The sequence below is a fragment of the Crocuta crocuta genome, unplaced genomic scaffold (genome assembly GCF_008692635.1).
Source record: "Crocuta crocuta isolate KB4526 unplaced genomic scaffold, BGI_CrCroc_1.0 scaffold396, whole genome shotgun sequence".
Taxonomy (NCBI): domain Eukaryota; kingdom Metazoa; phylum Chordata; class Mammalia; order Carnivora; family Hyaenidae; genus Crocuta; species Crocuta crocuta.
In genome coordinates this window covers 3,317,288-3,334,609 of record NW_027533259.1, presented here as the reverse complement: position 1 = coordinate 3,334,609, position 17,322 = coordinate 3,317,288, and the positions used below count along the sequence as shown (strand labels likewise).

Genomic DNA, 17,322 nt, shown 5'->3' with positions numbered 1-17,322 from the left:
TTGTTAGACTAAAACAAAACCCAGAAACTTTATGAGAGACATGAAACCTATCTGTATTATTTAATAAATTATGTCTGTTGAAAGTTCCTTGACAGCCAAAAAAAGATGTTGAAAAATTATTCTTGCAAGGCTGCCTGGATGTCTAAAGGAGAAGTGAAAGCAGGTCAACAATAGCAAGACTTGTAGAAAGATTTAAAAAGAAATTTAGTAGTTTTTTAAATGCATATCCTCTGTGTACAGCTATTAATAAAGTGTGATAACTGAGAATAGGATAAGGAAGCTAAGGAGAAATATTTAAATAGAATATTAAATATTTATCTTTATTTTTTCTTTTAATATACAGTTTACTTGAAAAGTCAATTTGTAAAGTCCTAAAAGAGTAGTGTTTAAATGTATAAACGTTGAGCGAAGAATGTCAGATGAGATGTGCGCTAAGGTAAGACACAGGAGACAGTGTTCCTTCTGTCGTTCTGCATCTGTCTAGATGTGCAACCCAGCAAGTGTCAACCTTTCAGAACTTTAAGATAAAAATAATATCTTAAAATTCTTTTTCCTTATCAAGTCCTTATGGGAATTAAATTACACACACTTAAAACTATGTTGACTGTAAGTTCCTTGAGGGTGGGGATCTTTTATTTTCAATTTTGTAAACAGTTATTTGATTAATTCATGTATGAAAGAAATAGGAAGTATTTTCATTCGTGAAAAACATTTAAATTTCATTACAGATTATCTCAAGAAACTCCTCAGTACTGATAGGGGGTAAAGCCTAGAAAATGAAGGAAGCTTTGGTAGCATCAGAAAATCACCGATATTTTCAGTAACTATTCGAAACGTTTTTATTAAAACTTCCTAAAATTATTTAATCTGTTATGAGTCTTAGGAGAACAAAATGTATAATAAATGAGAAAGTATCTTATTGAACATGTGAATATCCCAGTAAAAGACAGAATTTTAAAAGTAGGGAATTAAAGTGAATGACCATGGTAAAAGGTGCCGTTAAGTATACATAAAAAGCAATTTGCAATTTTTTCAGAGAGCAATCTGAATACAACTGAGAACCTGTTGTGTCTATATATCCAGCCCAAGGACTTCCCTGGGAAGCTCAAGATCCACATATTGGACATTCCTCTCAGGGCTGTTGCTTCTTCTGAATTCTCTGTCACTTAGAATATCATAATCCAGTCACTTTCCTAAATCAAAAGTCCAAGCATCAGTTCACACTCTTTCTTCTTCCTCACTCCCCTCCCCACATCTATTCAGACACTAAGTCCAGCATTTCCCACTTCCTTAATATCTCTCTTATACATACTCTGTTGTTTTTCCCACTGCCATTGCCATGGTTCAATGTCTTCTTGCATCTTATCATGATCACTGAAATGCCATTCTAACTGGTGATATGGCAGGAATGGAACAGAGACAAATTCAATATTTAAGAGAACCAACTGATAGAATACAAGAAGAAAATTTGGTTGCAGAGGAGAATAATGAATTTAGTTCAGAGCATGCTTAGGTCGAGGTACCCTGGAGTCACCTGGGAAAGATATTCCCAGTATGTGCATGTATGGATGTGGGCAAAGTTTAAGGACAGAAAAGTAGGTTCATAGTAAACACCATCGATATGGCTGAAATGTCCCCTCTCATGTCCTACTCCTCCAAAAAGCTTTTTCCAGATCATCTCATTCCCACAATGATTATTCCTTCCATTCAATTCTTTTTTTTTTTTTTTAAATGTTTTATTTATTTCTAGGAGAGAGAGAGAGAGAGAGACAGCGCGAGCAGGGGAGGGTCAGAGAGAGAGGGAGTCACAGACTCTGAAACAGGCTCCAGGCTCTGAGCTGGCAGTCAGCACAGAGCCCGACGCGGGGCTCGAACCCACGAACCGCGAGATCATGACCTAAGCGAAAGCCGGACGCTTAACCGACTAAGCCACCCAGGCGCCCCCCTTCCATTCAATTCTAATAACTGATTGCACCTTCCAGTTTCACAATGGTATGTTGCCTTTAGCTGATATTTAATATTTCAACTTTTTCCCCCAAATTAAGCTTCTACAGAATAGTAACCTTTTATATGCTGTATGCCTGTGAATTCCTATGGTGTCTAGCGCATACTGGAGGTGCCCACAACAAAAGAGGAGTTGAAGAAATAAATTTTATTTTAGTGGCTCTAATAATAGCCATGGAAAACATCTCCTAACATAGAGCCTGGCACATAGTGGGTGCTGAATTAGTATCTGTGAAGTGGATTAAGACTTAATCTCTCCTATTAGTCTTCAAAAACTTCTTGCTATCTCAACTGCTTCCAAATCTGACATGCATCTAAAACTTGGACACAAATATTACATGTTTGGTAAGAAATCCAACAGTTCATAGTTTTACATAGTTAACCTGTTTACATAGTTTACATAGTTAACCTGTTTCGGTGAAAAGGTCACACATCAACAAACCTAATCCAGCTTCATCTTCCCACCCACAATACTTGAACACCCTCACACTCTACTTTTACAGAATTTCACATTCTATATCAACGCACACACTTCTATTCCCGTAGTGTTTCCCTCCAATGTTCACATTGCTCCTTCATGCTTCCCAAATGCTCCTTTTCTCATCATAGGTCAAAGGCTTATTATTTTCAGGAAATGAAGAAAAGGGAGGTTCATGCTGTAAGGCAAAAAGCTAAAAGGCTGAAGCAAGATAACTTAATGTTTTTATTTTGGCTCTCGGCATTAAAACAAGAATAGATTTATGCCTTCCAAGTCTTGGAAAACTTCAACATCTGACATGCTGATATTTGACACTTGAGATCACATAAATTAGGGGTATTTTACATCACTTGGTACAGATAGAAAGAGAAATCCTAACTTGGGGAATATCATAAAAGCTGTAACTTATATTAAACATCTAGTATGGATGTGCAACAGCATCTAGTATGATGCTTTGAACAGAGAAACACTATTTGTTGAAAAATGATTTTGTATACTAAATAGTTACTACTCATCTCTGTGCAGATAGGATGTAAATAAAATAACACATGATCCTTGCCGCTGTATTGGACTAAAAGAGTTATATATGGCCCATCAGAGTGTATGTTGATATAATGTTTCTGGAAAGCTATTTGAAGTTATCTACTAAAGCTGAATATAAACAGAGACTATGACACAGTAACCCCACTCCTAGATATACACCCAGGATAAATGAATTCATAAGTACATATAAGGCACAGACAAGAATGATCATGGGACTTTATTCATAATCATCCAAAACAGGAAACAATCTCAATCTGTATGAAAAGATTTTTAAAAATATATTTTATTTTTATTTTTGAGACAGAGAGAGACAGAACATGAATGGGGGAGGAGGAGAGAGAGAGGGAGACAGAATCTGAAACAGGCTCCAGGCTCTGGGCTGCCAGCACAGAACCCAATGCAGGCCTCGAACCTACCAACCGCGAGATCATGACCTGAGCCAAAGTCGGATGCTTAACCGACTGAGCCACCCAGGTGCCCCACCTCAATCTCTAAACAGAATAGAATAGACAAGCAAATAATGGTACATTTACATGTAAGAACACTATTCAGCAGTAAAAAAGAATGAACTACTGCCATACACAAGGCTATGATGAATTTCAAAGATGTAATGATGAGCAAAAGAAGCCAGACACAAAGAAACACATACTGTATGATTCCACTTATATGATGTTTAAGAAGAGGCAAAACTCATGTGCAGTGATAAGTCAGAATAGTTGTTGACTTTGGTGAGCACGATGACTGGGACGAAGCTCAAGGGACACCCCCTACCCCAGGTTGCAGGAAGCACTAATCTTGATCTGAGTGGAAATATGGTAAGAATGGAGAACAGAGGGGCGCCTGGGCGGTTCAGTCGGTTAAGCGTCCGACTTCGGCTCAGGTCATGATCTCATGGTTCGTGGGTTCGAGCCCCGCGTCGGGCTCTGTGCTGACAGCCCAGCCAGAGTCTGGTGCCTGTTTTGGATTCTGTATCTCCCTCTCTCTCTGACCCTCCCTTGCTTACACTGTCTCTCTTTCTCTCTCTCTCTCTCTCAAAAATTAAAAAAAAAAAAACATTAAAAAAATTTTTTTTAAATGGAGAACAGATAAATTCAAGAGATAATGAGAAGAGGTATTTAACTCTCAAACTGGCAAAGAGAACACAGGAGGAGAATTAAGATTGGGAGAAGGATGATGAATTTGGTTCTGAACACGTTAGTTATAGGACTATGTAAACATTTGCCAAGCTGTACACTGAATATTTGTAAGCATCGCTGTATATATGTGATATGATAACAAAAATATTTTTTGATAACAAAAAATGTTTAAAATAAAAGTAAAATAGAGCAGCATCAAATTTTCAATAAGACAAGCAATGTCCGTGGAGTGTCAGGCCTCATACGTAGGCAGTGATGGCAGAGCTGGGTAGCAGACATCCAGCATTAATCCACATAGTCCACTGACAGAAATCATGTGGCTTCATTCCCAAGCACCACTTGGAATCTTCATCCCGAAGTCTGAATTAATACAGTGTAGTTCCTACCCTGTTAGGTCTTATTGACTAATATAATCACAATGTCAGTGGAGAATTCTAAATTCTCCATGTAAAATATTATAAGATAAGAATATACTCAATAAATATGTTAAAGACCTAGGAACACATGACAGGTGTAGCCTACAAATGCTGTAATAGTTGAGAGTTTGTAGAAAATGCTGGCAAAATTTCTCCAAGGACATGGGCATTAGGCCAGACTCCAAAGGTTAGGCACAGACACAGGGGTTGCAAAGTACGGCCGATACAAGTATTTGATTTGATTTCTTTTTGTTTGAATGGCACAGTCTTTCAAGAGACAATGTGACTAGGTGTATTTCTGGACAGCCACAACCTTGCAATATGCTTTGTGAATACGTGCCAGTTTGCTAGGCATCTGAACGTGGGAGAGTCCCTGTGAAGGATTGCAACATAAACAGGACATCATGAGAGTCTAAGTGAATTATCAGATTGCACAAGTAGTTTGGGCCAACATCACACAGTGCCATGAACACCATCCTGAACGTATTCTACAGGCAATGCTAACCGAAACCATGACCCCCGTGTGTATCGGTAGTGTGGGCCAGTTGTGGGACTAGCGTTAATAACAATAAATGCTGGAAGCAGCTTTTGGTTCTTTCAATGTGATGCCAAGCATCTGGACCTTCGGAAGTGGATTTCTGCCTCCTTTCTTTCAGTTGCCTTCTGAGCTCTTGCTACTCTGCAGATACAGCTTCTGTTTAGATAACCGAAGGAGGGGGAGCTTATATAAAGAAGGTTAAAAATTGTGTTGACACTCATAAATCTTAGAGGAGTGTTGAAAGGATTAGCAAATAAAGCTATAGATGCCAAGAGATACAATTTTAGTGGTGCTTCTTATGGAAATAAAGTTGTTTGAAGCCAATAACCATTCTGCAAGGTTGTCCTGGCCTCGAGGAACAGATGTCATGCAGTGAAATTACTGATTTCATTACTGATGTAATTTTTCACCACTCAAAAGGGTAGTTAAGACAGTTCTTTGATATTATAAGATATCCACCTTATCAGGGGCTGGCCATATCCAATGATTATTAACTATAATTTATGCATACATGTATACTGATTCTTGAGATATTTAATAAATTGTTATATTACACACCGATATGCAAGAGAGGTTGTCCTAACTTCTCCTTTGACTGTACGAAATAAATCTTTCATGCTTCTTTATCTGTGCCTTTAAAAACTTGACCACAATTTTTATTGTTAGCATAACTTTTGGTAGAAATAAACTCTATTTCAGCCTTATTTTTTATTTGATAGAATTATTAAAGGTAGTGGTGTAAATGTAGAAATTCTATTGCAAAAAGTTGGACATACGGATTTTAGCAGAAAGAGACAACCCTAGTCACTTAAAAATATTAAGACTAGAGATATGGATTCATAGTTTTAAATATGTAAACATAGATATAGAAATAGATATGTTTGTGGATAAATATATTCATGCATCCATTGCCTAGCTCTGTCTGCTGAGAGGATTTAGAAGCAGTGACAGACCAGTAGCAATGAGCATACCCAGCACTGAGATCTTAGTTTGCAAATACAAGTTTCTCCACTAAAAAGAACCAGCGATCTTTGAGAAATGGCTGATTCCAGGGTTAGAGCAAAGCAAATGCAAGATGAAATTGGAACATATTCTTATGACAGAAAGAAAAGAACTATACAAAGAATCATAGGGTTATGTCAAAAGGACAAGTGAGCCTTCTTGAAGAGGTGTACACTGGCCAAATCTGAGACAACTGAAATATCAAAATGAATAATGACAGTAATGGATTATAACCCACTGAATGGAAAAAGAACTCATAGGTCTAGATAGATAGATGGATAGATAGATGGATGGATGGATGGATGGATGGGTGGGTGAGTGGATGGATGGATGGATGGATAGATGGATATAGATAGACAGACAGACAGATAGATAGATAGATAGATAGATAGATAGATAGATAGAAAAAAAGTAAATAGAAAGAAGAGGTTATTCCTTACCATTGGAAGCCAACTAATAAATGTAGAAGGGATAATGGAATTAGACAATCATCATTTGGCAACTATCATAATAATAACTGATTTGGGCAACTATCATCAAGAGATGTAAAACTAATAGGTGAAGATTTTAGGGGGAGTAGGATACTTAAATAGTGTCAGAGCATCTCCCCATAGGTATTTATTAATTTTAAGCAGAAAAACAACAACTTTACCGAGAAGAAAACTGATGGAAGTCACCGCCTTAACCAAGTGATAAAATTAATACCACCAGTAATGGGACAAATTGACATCGTGTGTTCCTGATAGGACATTTGTATATATAAAATAAAAACTCAACAGTAGTGACAGCTATTGTTTCTAATATTTACACCAACAAATATTTGGGTGGGGATTTTGTTTTGAATAAATTCTGATTTTGTTCCAAGACCTTCTAAGCTTATTTTTATTATAACTATCAACTTACTTAGATGATTTATTCAGTTATATTTGCATAAAGTTAATAGTTCAGAATTCAGATGTTCTGTAAAATATTTTCTAAAGTATAGTTCTCAAGCATGACAAGGTAACAGTTGCATATGTAGTCAGTTACTATTAAAAAAAACTTTCCTTGTAAATGGGCATTTCCTAAATGTTCATCCTGTTTTTTTTTAATTAGAAAATAAGACAAAATCAGGCAGAAATCCTTTTTGCTCCTCTGCTAATAGGAAAGAGTAGATTTCAATGCCTTACTGCTCTAACTACATTTAGTTAGGTAAATGTATATTTTTCTATCATTGAATCTCAAGATATTTTATCTTCATTTTATGGAAGTAAATGTAGTATATTCAATAATGAAAGAAGTTTCCTCCTTTATTTCTTTTACCAACCTATGGAATGTATTTAACTGAGTGCATACATGCAAATATTTATTATGCTATAAAAGTATCAGAACCTATACTACTGTGTTCATCCAGGACTGTATGATAGGACTTTGGAAGAGAAGGTGGGATTATTTTATTTTAAAGTGCTTCAAATGATATATTGCCTACTGGTTACATGTAATAAACCATTTTGATAATAATATTAGCTTCATCTGAATTTTAAGTAGATAATGATTCAGGTCTTAGTATAGTAGTACATAGAGAAAAACATACCTCATGCAGACAAATGAAAGCTGGAGTTGTAGATAAATCAACAAGTCGTTCATCTTGGATGTTAATTGTAGGTGCTATGGCATAAATGGGGCACTCTTGATCATTTTCATCTTTCTCCTCTTCCTCTCCTGGTTCTGTGTCTGTAGTACTGTCCTCCATTTTTCACAATTCTAAAGTAAAATCATTCCATATTCAGCTATTCAGGGATGTCATCACTTATAAAGTAAAATGAGTGGAAAATAATAAAAGCAAGTAAAAGTCAACTGGAGTAAGCCAGCCTCCAATGAAATTATAGGTCAGGAAAGTTGACTATGGATAAATTATTATAAAGACTGCTTTGTTGTAAAGATACACTCCAATGCTACACTCAAATCAAGAATTATTTTTTTAATTTAAGAAAATGTTTATTTATTCTGAGAGAGAGAGAGAGGGTGAGCAGCGGAGGGGCAGAGAGAGAGAGAGAGGCAGACACAGAATCCGAAGCAGGCTCCAGGCTCTGAACTGTCAGCACAGAGCTCGACGTGGAGCTCAAACTCATGAACAGTGAGATCATGACCTTGAAGTTGGAGGCTTAACCAACTTAGCCACCCAGGCACCCCTCAGATCAATAATTTTAATTTTTAGAAATAAGTTTTGTTACATTAATTGGAGAAAAATGATATGACTAGAATGTAAGCTCTATGAGAGCAGAGACTTAATTTTATTTGAGTTGGCACTCAATCACTTAGTTATTGATTGGGTAAATAAATATAACTTCCACTTTAATTCAAATTATTCCTGGGGAAATAAGCACCAGCACACTGTGGCGGCTCACACTGCCTGAGGCATGCACTTGTGCACCAGCGCAACAGGCTAATTGCTCAACACCTGTCTTGCCTGCTATGGCCACAGCTCAGGCTGATGCTCTTCTACCTTGACTATCTCTACTGCTACTGTGTGGGCACAATTGTTCGATTAGACTTCACTTGCAAAACAGAAGCTCAAGAATAAAATTAAGGATATCAAGGTGGTGACACTAGAGCGTTAAGCCAAGTGCAGGGCCCTTTAATACACACATATATTTTTCAGTGCCATAAAGCAGGGTTTTAAAAGAACGTGTTGTTATTGAGGCATCACAATGCTTTAATTTTGGCAATTAATCAGTTTATTGTTTAAATCTTCAAGAAGCTGAAAAAGTTTGATTATATAAGCTAGATGTGTGTGTTTATAAGCAAAAATATATACATTCAATCATTTCATGGATGAAAAATGTTAATAACTATCCCAGAAAAGCATCACTTTCAGAACATTATACCATACCTGTGAATTTTAGCTGTTCCCTTAAAAAATATTTCAAATAAAAATGAAAATAACAGAATATTTCAAACAAAAACAGTATAATGAATCCTCAAGTGCCCATCAACCAGCTTCAATAAATATCAATTCCTGAGCAATTTTTGTTTTATCTAAACCCTTCCACTTACCCCTTCACTCTCCACATTATTTTGAATCAAAACCTAGACCCCTAGACATAATAATACAGCCAAAGAACTCCATAACAACATGCAGAGACAGTCCTCAGCCCACTGCAGAGCTGCCTGGCACACTGGCAAAGATGTGCCTCAAGTATTCAAACCATCCCTACAGTATAAAAATAGGGAATGTTTCCAGTTTTCTGCTATCATAGTTTTGCACAGTGTAGTACATGTATTTGTTTAAAAAATATATTTAAATGCTCTTGGAATTTTTATAATCAAGATGGCATTGACTTTAAAAACTTAATTTCACTGGAGCCTGGGTGGCTCAGTCCATTAAGCATCTGACTTCAGCCTAGGTCATGATCTCGCCATTCTGAGTTTCAGCGCTGCACTGGGCTCTGTGCTGACACTTCAGAGCCTGGAGCCTGTTTTGTCTCCCTCTCTCTCTGCCCCTCCCCAGCTTGTGCCCTCTCTCTCTCTCTCTTTCTCTCTCTGTCAAAAATAAACATTATATATATGAACTTAATTTCATGCAATCTTCTCAAAGCACTGCACTTTAAATATGGTAAAGCTTACCTAGGCAACAAAAGAAGGGCGCTATGCTGAATTTGTACGGATTTCTCAGTCTGCTGAAGTTTTCAGTCTCTATAATCTTGAAAACATTCCAAATATTTTAAAGCAGGTAAAACATTAAACACAGGGAAGCATAACACTATAACAGAGTTCTGATACACATTATCAGACAAACTTTGATCTTTAGAAAAGAAAAGGGAGAGTAATTAGGGAAGTAAGAAAACACAACAAATACAAAAGTCTCATGTAATTAGTAAAACACTAATTACTCTAGTAAGTAACAGGTTGGAAAGGGCTTAAGTAGATGGCAAAGTTTAACAGAGAAAAATATTGAAGGATTCATTAATGTAGGATTGCAAAGCCCATTATATTATTACCATGCTGCTGGCGATATGATTGACAACCATAAATAAAACAATAGAAGAAAATATGTTCTCAGTTTACATAATATAGCCAAGAGAATGTTTGTAAAACATCTTAAATTCCTGGTGTAGGAGGAACGTAGCTATTGAGTATAGTAATTCTAGAGATGTATATCTTCCTAATACCTAAGTCAATTAAGCAAATACTGAGTTGTTTCATGAAGATCATAATTTCATAGAACTGCCTCTATAAAGAGGCAAGTAATTTACAATACAAAGAGAAGTCAAGGCAGGAAGTAACTAGCTCTGTATCATAGGAGGGAAGGTGAAAAAGCCTAAGAAAAAGCAATGTTGGTAGGAAGGTAGATAACAGCTTTAAAGGCAGCTTGAAGCCTGGAATTTAGATTTTAATCTATAATTATTGGAAAACCATTACATATTCTTTGCATCCTGGAGTTATCTGAGCTTGTAAAGATGTTGGTGACAATGAGAGGAATGTTTTAAAAAGGGTGTGAATTTGAAGGCAAGGAGACAATCTAGTGGCTGTGAATCAGCTCCCTTTGCTGTGGGCAGGAGATAGAGTCATTGGTGAGCAAAACCAGACCAGCTGTCTCGCCTCAGAGGCACTCAGAGACTGGAAAGCAAGATAGAAATTAATCAGAGAATCACAGAGATTATAAATGTAAAAATAAATATAACTGAAAAGGGTGCTATGCAAGCATGGACCATAGAAGCAAGGTAACCATGCACTGCACATTTCTGGCAGGCTCCATTCCCATGGCAAATGGTACAGGGAGGCATCCCGATTGGAAAGTTAGATGCTTAGACCCTGAGCAGAGGCAATACCATGCTATGCCGTAAGAGTCTGAAGAAGAGAGGACATAGTTTTATGGGGCTTTCTAGAAGGGAGAGGACAGGTAGTGAGCTTTGACAAGAAAAGCAAAAGGCTAGTGAACACTGAACTCCTCTATTATTTACACTTTGTCTCAGGGTTAAAAGATAAAGCCAAAATAGGAAGCTTCACAAAGAATAATTAAGTAATGAGTATTGCAGGATATGCCTTGTGTTGTAAGGCACAGCACCGCTTCCTCTTCTCTACAGCTAAAGAGGTGATCATCATTTTGTGTTTTGTTTTTGAACTCTTAAGGAAAGTTTTCTTGACAGTTACAAGAAGCACGTGCCAAAAACCATTACATGCAGAAGGAATGGGCAGGATACACAAAGGATGTGTGTTTTTGAAGGTGAAAGGGCAATGCCTACTTCAAGAAAGACACAGCAGGAAACCACACTGCCTTTTGATATTATTTACCCGTCAACTAGCACAAAATTTGTTCAATTTAGAATAGTAGGATATAAAGTCCAAAATGATATGGTCCCACACTGAGCCTGAGCATTCTTTTTCATAATTTAGTTCTTCTAAATTATGATTTAGATCCTGATCCTGGAAACAGGATCACATGCTCCTTTCCCCAGCAGGGCATTCATTGCTAGAGGTGAGTTACGGGATTGTGTCTACAGTGACTCAGAGCCAGACCTGTTGGAGGGAGGGAGACGTCTGGGATGCCTATTTTGTTTGTTTCAGTTTACTCTACTTATTAAAAAACACAGACATGTTAAAATGGCGTTACAAAAATTGTGGAATATTTAAAGCTGTATCAGTGTTTCCCTGTGATTGTATGCATATTTCCTTTTAGAGATAAGGCTAAAACTCAACACTCCAGGTCCTTTGCTAGAGGCCACTGGTCCCCATATGACAGGCTCAGAACATTGGGCAGCCGGTCCCACATGCAGCCTCCAGTTCACTCAGATCCATTTAATCCAACAACAACATCATCACCAAACACCACCAGCTTGGGAGTCCTAAACACAACAGATATAATTATTGCACCTATTCACATCTAGATCTTTTATTCATGTACCATTATATAATGCCTGTTATTATTAGAGAAAGACAAGATGAGATTTGAAACGTTTTTTAAATATATAGATACAGATTTCAGATCATGTTTTTAAAAAGGGGAGTAGAAAAGCTTTGTCATTGAAAGACCCAACAAATCAAACCACAACTTCTTTCTGTTCCTAAAAAAAAAGAAAAGAAAAAAAAAAAACTTCTCTCAAAAGAAATTTTTGCAAAAAACCCCAGTCTGGCATAGGAAGAAATAAAACCGTTGCAGATCAGTATGTACAGATAAAATCTACCTCATAACTAAAGTGTCAAAGTAATGAAGTAGGTTAAAAATGGACCTCTACAAAAAAGAAAACTCTTGAGAGGAAGCTCCAAGTGCATCTTGAGGCTTTAAATTTTTTTCAATGTTTGTTTATTTTTGAGAGGGAGAGAGAGAAAGAGAGAGAGAGAACACACAAGTAGGGGAGGGGCAGAGAGAGAGGGAGACACAGACTCTGACACAGCGCAGGCTCCAGGCTCTGAGCTGTCAGCAAAGAGCCCAACATGGAGCTTGAACTCACAAACCAGGAAATCATGACCTGAGTCAAAGTGGGATGCTCAACTGACTGAGCCATCCAGGTGCCCCTATCGAGGCTTTAAAGTAAATGTTCACAGTATTAGATAGTTAAATCTTAACTTAGAGGCTTGTGTGACCAGTGAGGAACCTGTTCGCTGCCCATGAGCACAGAGAACCAGAGACTCTCTTACAGGTTCAGGTCTCGCCCTGAGAGCGAAGGAAGCTGAGAGAGCGCTAGGCATTCCCCCAACTCATTTCCCTTAGTCCTTTTGCCTTTTGAATGCCACCCTCCAACCCCAAATACAGACCCAAGAAAAGTTATTTACCCTCTCTTTAAAACGTCTTACATTTTCTCTTCTTTTTCTCAGAAACCCACGGAGTCAAAGCCCTTCACAGTTTAAGCAAAGCTTTCCTTTATATTATTTCACTTCAATCGTACAACACATATATTCATAACTATTTTTATCTCCATTTTATAGAAGAAGAAACCGAAGGTTACAGAATATAAGTGATATGCCCAAGATCACACAGCAATAAGTGGGAGTATTTATTCAAACTCATGTCCACTGGCTCCACATCCCTTACCCTTTTCGGCTGTATCATATAGGATTCTTTGCCATGGCCTTGGTAAAGCCCTTTCCTCTTGGCCTCCGATAATGTAAAACAGGATCAAGGATGAGACTGGCTAATGCAATGTGACTTCTGTCACTATAAAGGTAGAAAGCTAAGACCCCTTTAGCAAAGAGCAGGCCAATACAAGGTAAGTCAATTAAACACAACTTAGTTCTCGTAGAGCAGTGATTGTTAGGCAGTCCGCGAGGTGGTAAGACTGAGCTGTGCAAAACAATGAGCTATAGAACTTGTTGCTATAGTTACAAACCAAAGGAAAGCTTTCATGTATACAAAGTGTGGCAAGAAACACTGGTCTTATATTTGCAATGATTTATAGTCATTCTGCAAGTCCATTCAGGCTTCAGAAATTCGAAGATGCCTGAGAGGCCCCCACAGTTCCCTTAATGGTTACCAAATAATTTGGTAGTGAGTAGAAACTGAGCTCCAAATCCTGTGGGAGGTTTAGAATGTTTAAGTAGGTCTGAAGCTGACAGTGTTCCAGAAGGTCTGTGAAGCAGAGATTCTACATGTTTCTGTGTGATCTAGAATCTTTACATTGCAGGCCATTCCTTACTTTTACTACACAAATGTCCATGTTTTTCAAATCTACTTCCACCTTTGCTTGAGTTTTTAGAAACCTATCTGAAAGCACATTCATAACACTACAATACCAGTCTATGTGTCCTATCTAGGCCATTGACTTGCAAACCTGCTCTTTTAATTTACCCCTTTCCTCTCCCCCATACCCTAGTCTGTAGGAACTGTGAATCTAGATGGGTCTGTTTCCTTAGCAAAGAACTTCATGTAGTATAGGCTATCCCTGCTTCGCATCTGCAGCTCTGGCTCCTCCCTTCCCTTTCTCCTCCTCCTTCCCTTTCTCCTCCTTCTCCTCCTGTTGTTTCATCGAAGACTGGAATTAGTAGGGTTTTTTTTTTTTAATGTTTTATTTATTTCTGAGAGAGAGAGAGAGAGACAGCATGAGCAGGGGAGGGTCAAAGAGAGAGGGAGACACAGAATCCGAAACAGGCTCCAGGCTCTGAGCTGGCCATCAGCACAGAGCCCGACACGGGGCCTGAACCCTCCAACCGCGAGATCAGAAGCGTGAACAGAAGTCGGATGCTCCGACTGAGCTACCCAGGTGCCCCATCGGATTAGTGGCTTTAACTTAGTCTACCAGATGACAACATGTGGCAATGGAAATGAATAGCCTGAAGTTCATCAATTCGGGTTTGAATTTCATTCCTCCCTTTCCTGTGTGAGTTTGGGCAAGATATTCATCCTCTAAGTGGCTATTTCCTTTACTGCAAGATGATTTAAGGGTTGTTATGAAGATTAGATGGAACTAAATCTGGGCCCAGACCCAGCATGCAGCCCTCGATAAATGTTAGCTCCCTCCCACCACTGTGAGTTCTTCGGCTTTCATTTGTGACGTGCCTTAAATGATTTTGACAGGGATCAAGTAAACAGAGATCAGCCTAAGACTGGATCAAATAGTTCAGCAATCTGTAGGTTGGACAAGGTGGTCTGGGTCTTCTCTAGCATGAATTTGCCCCAGAATACTTCTTAGGATTTGGTTTGAGAGTCCTGGTAAGCCTAACATTCAAATCCCACTATGAGATGTTTCAATGTAGGAAAAGAAAGACTATGTAGGATATTGAGTCCTGTAGGGGGAGGGGGTGGGAAAAAGGGAGCAACAACAACAACAAAAACCTTAAAGTCCTTGAAAGAATATGTGTCAACTCTCAGTCAGGGAAGGGCCGGCCTACCATAAGTAGGCAAAGTTCCTTCTCCCATGTCTAGAGATTTCAGAGCCTCCTCTTTTTATTGCCTAAGTACTTCCTGTTCTCAGGCTCCCCCTGGCCCTGGGCGGATCTCCATTTCAATCTTCCTCCCCTTGGGCAGCATCCCTTACTCAATTTCTTTCCTTCCTCTAAAAGCAAAGGTTCTTATATTCGTTATAGGGTTAGAAGAATATTTACCCAGACAATTTTCCTACCTTACATTGGAAGATGAAGTTAAAAAAGAATCAAAAGCCCTCTCTCTGAGCTGGGGAGCAAGGAGAGTCGGCGAGAAAACAAGTTGGCATGGGCCCCTGTGGCATCTTGTCCACCCAGGACAAGGCTCAGGAAATTACATAGTGGAGTTTGGACATCCACAAACATCAGAGAGATAATGTGCCTCCTCTCCCAGGGGAGATGTGGGGAAAGTGGCAAGGCTCTACACCATCACCCCTTCATGTGATAAATCAATAGGCAGAGAAGACCCAAGAGAGTTCACAAAGTGGCATGGGAGAGGTATTGAGGCTAGCTGAGGGTGCTACATCCTAAGAGCCCTTGACATTGTGATGAAAAGACACTGCTTCAGAAAGCTTTGTGGCCCATACAACTGACAACCAGATGGGAATGCAGAATTCTCAGAAGACGCCAGCATGTCTGAGGCCCAGGTGGATGCACATCTCAAGAGGAGTTAGCATGGTCAGGCACTGACCACTGACCAGACAACCATCCTTAAGCCATAAAGCTACCTAATAACACTGACCTTGGGTCTCATGCCTAGGAGGAAGATTAAAAAAAAAAAGGAAACATGAATTAAGTGTGTGCTTTTAGTTAGCTGTATTGAGATATAATTTATGTGCAATAAAACTCACAATTTTAAGAGTACGATTTGATGAAGTTAAAAATATTGACAGTTGTATAATCACTGCCACAAATATTCTCATTGCTCTGAAAGTTTCCTTTGTGCACTTCTACCATCAATGCCCCCTCCTATCCTCATACCCACCATTCCAGGCACCTGATAACATCCAGTTTTGTGTTTTCCGATATTTTATGTAAATAAGATCACAGATTTTTCAGGCTTCTATAAGGTTACCTTAGCATAAGGTTTCTGAGGTTCATCTACATTGCCATGGACATCAATATTCCATTCCTTTTATTGCTGATGGTATTGCATTGTACAAATACACAATTTATTTGCTGATTTGCCAGTTGATAGACATTTGATTTTTTACTCATGTTTGATCATTATGAATAAAGTTGCCATAAACATTTGAGTATAAGTCTTCATGTGAATATATGTTTTCATTTTTCTTCGTTAAATATCTAGGAATGGAATTGCTGAGTCATATGGTAAGCATATGATTAACTGTATACAAAACTGTCACATTATTTTCCAAAGTGGCTGTACTCTTTTATATTCCCACTAGGAACAACTAGACACCAAGTTTCCCACTGATCCATGTCCTCGTAAACTTGCTACTATCAGTATTTTTGGTTTTACCATTATGGTAGGTGTGTAGTGGCATCTACTTTTAACCTTTAATTTGTGGTTTTAAATTGCTTTTCCATAATGACTTATTAATGTTGAACATCTTTTTTATGGACTTCTATGCCATTTCCACATCTTCTTAGATGAAGTGTCAATTTTTTTTTAAGTAGGCTTCACATCCAGCATGGAGCCCAATGTGGGGTTTAAACTCACAACCCTAAATTCAAGACCTGACCTGAGTTCAGAAGTGAGATGCTTAACCAACTGAGCCACCCAGGTGCCCCAAAGGTAGGTCTTATATATGTTTTGTTAAATTTATCCCTAAGTATTTCACATATTTTATACTATTTAAAGTTCTTTGCCAATGAAAAAATAATCAGTTTCTTTTGCCCTCTTTAAAAAAATTTTTTTTAATGTTTGCTTATTTTTGAGAGAGAGACCGACAGCACTAGCAAGGGAGGGGCAGAGAGAGACACACAGAATCTGAAGTAGGCTCAAGGCTCTGAGCTGTCAGCACAGAGCCCAATGCAGGCTCGAACTCCTAACTGGTGAGATCATGACCTGAGCCCAAGTTGGATACTTAACTAACTGAGCCACCCAGGTGCCCCATCTTTTGCTTCCTCTTAATGTTGTAGTATATTCTCACAGTCTTTTAATTTTCTTAGCATTGTCTGTTTGAAGAGCAAAATTTTTTTAATTTTGAGGAAATCCAATTTATAATGTTTCTTTGTTCGTTTTATGGTTCATGCTTTTTGTATCTTAAGAAATCCTTGCCAAACTCAAGATCACAAGATTTTCCCCTATATTTTCTTCTGGAACTTTGAGAGTTTTAGCTCTTCTACTTGCATCTTTTATCTATTTTAAATTTTTGGTGTGGTGGGAAGTAAGGGTTGATATTC

At 38.2% G+C, this 17,322-nt stretch overlaps 1 protein-coding gene across 5 annotated transcripts in view; it reads right to left on the bottom strand.

Annotated features, from left to right (window-relative positions):
* Window positions 1-17,322, bottom strand: part of CCDC146 (coiled-coil domain containing 146) — a 116,078-nt gene that overhangs the window by 90,635 nt on the left and 8,121 nt on the right. Inside the window, exons 1-3 of one of the 5 annotated variants that reach the window (XM_077746988.1) lie at window positions 13,130-13,300; window positions 9,724-9,901; window positions 7,691-7,860 (exon numbers count right to left, since the gene is read on the bottom strand). The exons of 1 other annotated variant lie outside the window; for it this stretch is intronic. In XM_077746988.1, coding sequence (XP_077603114.1) covers window positions 7,691-7,849 — 159 coding nt within the window. In that variant the 5' untranslated portion in view covers window positions 7,850-7,860; window positions 9,724-9,901; window positions 13,130-13,300. Of the gene's footprint in view, window positions 1-7,690; window positions 7,861-9,723; window positions 9,902-13,129; window positions 13,301-17,322 lie in introns of those variants that run through there. 3 more of the 5 variants (XM_077746987.1, XM_077746989.1, XM_077746985.1) reach the window with 3 other exon arrangements.